The sequence below is a fragment of the Nesoenas mayeri genome, assembly GCF_963082525.1.
Source record: "Nesoenas mayeri genome assembly, chromosome: 3".
Classification (NCBI taxonomy): Eukaryota; Metazoa; Chordata; class Aves; order Columbiformes; family Columbidae; genus Nesoenas; species Nesoenas mayeri.
Window position 1 is genome coordinate 121,181,501 of NC_137544.1, and position 4,863 is coordinate 121,186,363.

At 55.1% G+C, this 4,863-nt stretch overlaps 1 protein-coding gene across 1 annotated transcript; it reads left to right on the plus strand.

The window, feature by feature from the left end:
• Positions 1–3,502: 3,502 nt before the first annotated feature.
• Positions 3,503–4,560, plus strand: NKX2-2 (NK2 homeobox 2; the record flags this gene model as incomplete). Its single annotated transcript, XM_080342593.1, has 2 exons — positions 3,503–3,761; positions 4,001–4,560. The coding sequence occupies 2 exons, from the start codon at positions 3,503–3,505 to the stop codon at positions 4,558–4,560; spliced, it is 819 nt and encodes a 272-aa protein (XP_080198719.1).
• Between the last annotated feature and the right edge of the window lie 303 nt (positions 4,561–4,863).

A 4,863-nucleotide genomic window follows, 5' to 3' on the forward strand; every position in this document is an offset into this window, starting at 1 on the left:
TGCCCATGAGTGGGACCCCCCCCGCTGCAGGGCCCGGGCCTCTGTGTGCCCCCGAGGGACCATTGTTTCCCGTGGGTTAACGGGCTCTCTCCTGGGAAAACCTTTGCCTCTCAGATATAGGGCCTGGGTCCGGGCGGAGCCCCTCGGAGCGGTGTGCGGGGCTGAGGTGGGCCGGTCCACAGCCCCCCAAGGGGGTCGTGTCCTCCCGTAGGAATCCCCCGCTCTCGCCGCCCTCGGGCCCCACGTCGTGAGGAGGTTTGCAGGAACCTCTGCCCGTGTTGTGGCATTTCCGCGTCTGTTTGGGTGAGGGTTTTATTATTATCAATGATTATGATTATTTAAAGTCCGGCTCTTCACGCCGGCCCGAGGAGCGGAGCTGCCCAAACGAAACGCGCCGCCAGCCCCGCCGCCCCGGAGATGCTCTGCATGTCCGTCCCCGGCTTGGCTTCTGCCAGGGTTGTTTAATTCGGGACGTTATGTCGCCGTCCTGCCGCTGTCGCGATTGTCATAGTTATTGCGGCTGTTTTTTCCCCTGTCTTTGCTCGGCGGGAAGGAATTAAAACCCCGTCCAGTCCCATCCCAGCGAAACGCTGCCTCATCCCCCGCTCCGGGCAGGTCGAGCCGGGGGAAATAAATCAATCGATAAAGCCGAGATTTGCTGGAAATTAAAGCTCTATGTCTGGTGCGTGCCCCAAGCCCCTCCCCCAGGGAAAAGGGAAGCGGAGCGGGGGGAGCGCCCGCCCGAAGGGGTTCCCTCGATATCGAGGAAGGACTCCGAAATGGATGAAGAGATAGCCATTGAGTGCGGTTGAATACCATGACAACTAGGAACAACCTCAGATTTATTCCCAACAGTTAGGACACATTGAAAGAGGGCGTCAATCACGTATTATTTCGCCACTGAAATAAATGCAAAAACTGCACCGAGACAAAGGGTTCCAACAGAAGCCGGACATTTGTCTACATTGCGGACATTGTTTCCAGCTTAGCCATAGGGTTGTATTTGTGTTTGCGCGGGTCCGACCACCCAGGATGTGCTCAGGGGCTCGCTTAAAAAAAAGGGGGGGGGGGGGGGGAAGGCAAAAAAAAATCCCTGGGCATTGTCAGCCACATCACATACTTTATGGGAGGCAGACTGGGGACTGGGGGAGGAAAGATGGGGGGAGCGGGGAGAGAGAGGAGGGGAAGGTGCGAATACATTGATCAGCAAACAGGAGGATGTCTGAGGGACCGTCTTGCTGCTCTTCCCACAACCAGCAGCCCTGTTCCCGCTCCTTCCTCCTGGAGAAGAAACTCGGTCAACTTTTAGTTCCCAGAAACAAAGGTGGTGGTGAGAAGCCCCTTTTCAAAATGTAGCCCCCCCACCCCACCCCGGCCCGCACACTCTGCGCACAAGCCCGTCTCGGGCCGGGGTCCGGCTGCGCGGCTGCTCAGAGTTGGGAAGGGGCTTTGGGGAAAGAAAAAAAGGAAAGAAGGAAAGGAAAGGAAAGGAAAGGAAAGGAAAGGAAAGGAAAGGAAAGGAAAGGAAAGGAAAGGAAAGGAAAGGAAAGGAAAGGAAAGGAAAGGAAAGGAAAGGAAAGGAAAGGAAAGGAAAGGAAAGGAAAGGAAGAAAGGAAAAAATAAAAGAAAGAAAATAAAAGAAAGAAAAGAAAAGAAAGAAAAGAAAAGAAAAGAAATAAAATAAAAGGAGAAAAGAGAAAAGAGAAAAGAAGAAAAGAAAAGAGAGAAAAAGAAAAATAAAGAAAAAGAAAAAGAAGAAAAGAAAGGAAAGGAAAGAGAAAAGGAAAGGGAAAGGTCCGAGCTGTGCGCAGGGCCAAGGGTCCTCGGCGGGTGCAGGAAAAAGAAGGAAAGAAGAAAATGAAAATTAAAGTTGGTGGCAGACAGATAGAGAAGGAAGAAATGGGGAAGGAGGGCGGTGTCCAGGCCCTGGGAGCGGGAGTCTCCGCGGCCGCGCAGCCTTGCGCCGCTTCGCAGGGACCCGAGGATGCTTCGGGGCTCCGGTGTCGTCTGTGTGCGTGTGACACCTGGAGATCCGGCCTTCCAAAACGTCCGTTTGGAAAGCAACTCTTTCTTTAGCCCATTCCTCCCCAGGTCTTGAAAAATAAAATAAAATTCAATTAAATTAAATTAAAAAAAAAAAAGTCATATTTGAAAGTCCACTGGGCTCCAGCCCATTAAATTAACCAAACAGGCTGAGTTTTATTCTCCTGGAAGAAGAAGGCAAAATCAATGAGACCTCTTCAAATAAAGCGTGTGTGTGTGTGTCCCCCAATAATCACGTCCCGGATCTCCCCGGGTCGTGCCTGACGATCGCGTTTTGCCAGTTCGGTTAATTTCGGAGCAAACTAGAATCAATTACTTGCTGTTTAATTTCCAGCGTTCATCCCTAAGCCTCAACCAAAATATTGACCTAGGCGGTTTAGATAAGTTGGTCTCTTGCCATCTGAGCCGCCTCTCGTTTCAGTCCCGCGCGGGGCTTGGAGCGCGTCCCCGCGGAACACCGCGGCCCCCGGCTTTGCGTGGGCGCGCAGGCTGCGCGGGAGGGATGGGACACCGCGCACGCAGCCTATCTCGCTCCTTAGCACTCCCCTCTCCATCATTAGTGTTTTTTCCTCCCTGCTTTTCAAGGCAGTCGGTGGAAAACACACTTTGGAGTGTGCGGAAATATCGGGCTGGTGCGAGGCTCTTTGTATGTAAATACCGTGTTTTAAAAAAAAAGGAAAATCACACCCTCCCTCTCTCGCTGACACACACACACACGCACCCGCGGAAGGGCCCTCCCCACGCCGGTAATTAACTGACACGTTATACCACTCATCACCAATGGTGGAAGCTCGGAGCTCGCCCAAAACCCGCAATTTCACATCTGCAAACACTGTCTTCATCCACTTGACTTCCAAGACCCGCCCACACGTGGCCAACCTTTCCCGGGTTTCATGTCTTTTTTTTCTCCCTCCTCTCGGCAGGTTCATGTGTGAGGACCAGCCTTATATGGACTGTTCGCTCCAGCAATGGCTCGTTTTTTTCAAGCGGCAGGAGCGGGTTCGGGGTGTTTAAGCAAGAACCAGAAGTGATTTTTTTCTTTCTTTTTCTTTTTTTCTTTTTTTTTTTTTTTTTTTTTTTTTGGTGTGCGTGTGTGTGTTTTTTTTTTTTTTTTTGGCGTGTTTTCCCCCTTTTCCCTGGAGTTACAAACTATTTCCGAAGCCAGCTGCTTCTCCCGCTCTCGGAATTTCCCCCGTGGCAGAGCAAGCCCGTAGAAACCAGCACCGCAGAGATCCGCCGCTGCGGCCCGGGGCCCCGTTTCTTCTTTCGCACAAAAACCCTCCGGTTATTTTTCTATAAATCCAGATTATTCTGTTTTTTCCCTCCTCCACGCGTGCCGCCGCCCCGCAGCCTCCTCCCCCGCTGCCGCGCGTGTGCTGCCGTCGCCGCTCACGCCGTGACACGGCGGATCGGAGAAAGCTGCTGCTCCAACTTTTCCTGCCTAAAATTTGGCCGGAACATGTCCCTGACCAACACAAAGACGGGCTTCTCAGTGAAGGACATTTTGGACCTCCCCGACACCAACGATGAGGACGGCTCCGCCGCGGAGGGCGGCGAGGAGGAGAGCGAGGCGCCGGAGCCGCCCAAGAAAGCGGGAGTTTTGGGACAAACCCCCTTGGACACTGTTCAGACGCTGCCTTTGAAGAACCCTTTCTATGATAATAGCGATAATCCCTACACGCGCTGGCTGGCGAGCGCCGAGGGCATCCAGTACTCCCGTGAGTACCGCGCCGCGGGGACCGGGACGGGGCAGCGCCCGCGGGGGCGGCGGGGCCGGGGGGGAGGATGTTACCGCTCGCCACCGTCTGGCCGAGCCTCGGCCGGTGTCTCCATCCGCCCCCCCCGCGCGGGGCAGAGCCCGCAGCCGGGCGGCGGGAAGGATGCGGGCGGGATGCGGGGGCGCGCATCGAGGACCCCCCCCGCCGCTAACGGGGCTCTCCCCGCCGGTTCTCCGCAGTGCACGGGCTGACGGGGGGCGGCGGCGGCCAGGACCCCTCCGCCAAGTCCCCGGAGCCATCGGCCGACGAGTCGCCCGACAACGAGAAGGAGGCGGCGGGCGGCGGAGACGCGGGGAAGAAGAGGAAGAGGAGAGTGCTCTTCTCCAAGGCGCAGACCTACGAGCTGGAGCGGCGGTTCCGGCAGCAGCGGTACCTGTCGGCTCCGGAGCGGGAGCACCTGGCCAGCCTGATCCGCCTCACCCCCACCCAGGTGAAGATCTGGTTCCAGAACCATCGCTACAAGATGAAGCGGGCCCGGGCCGAGAAAGGTATGGAAGTGACTCCTCTTCCCTCCCCACGGCGGGTGGCCGTGCCGGTCTTAGTCAGGGACGGCAAGCCCTGCCACACGCTCAAAGCTCAGGACTTGGCAGCCGCGACTTTCCAGACCGGAATCCCCTTCTCCGCCTATAGCGCCCAGTCTCTACAGCATATGCAATACAACGCCCAGTACAGCGCTACCAGCAACCCCCAGTACCCCACAGCACACCATTTGGTACAAGCGCAGCAATGGACTTGGTGAAGCCTGGAGAGGGGCGCGCACACACACACACACACAAACACACACACAACCACGACAACAAACCAACAAACAGGAGGAAAAACAAAAATGAGAGAGAGAGAGAGAAAGAGACAGAGACAGACTGAGACTCCAAAAATAAAATCAAAACTGCGGGGGAAGGAATGGAGAGGGGAACGCTATTATTATTATTATTATTATTGCTATTATTATTATTATGATGTTTTTTTCGCTCTCCTGTTTCTTTTCTCCTCCATTTTTTGGGGGGGCTCGGTTTCATTGCGGGGGGAGGCGGGGGGGAAGGGA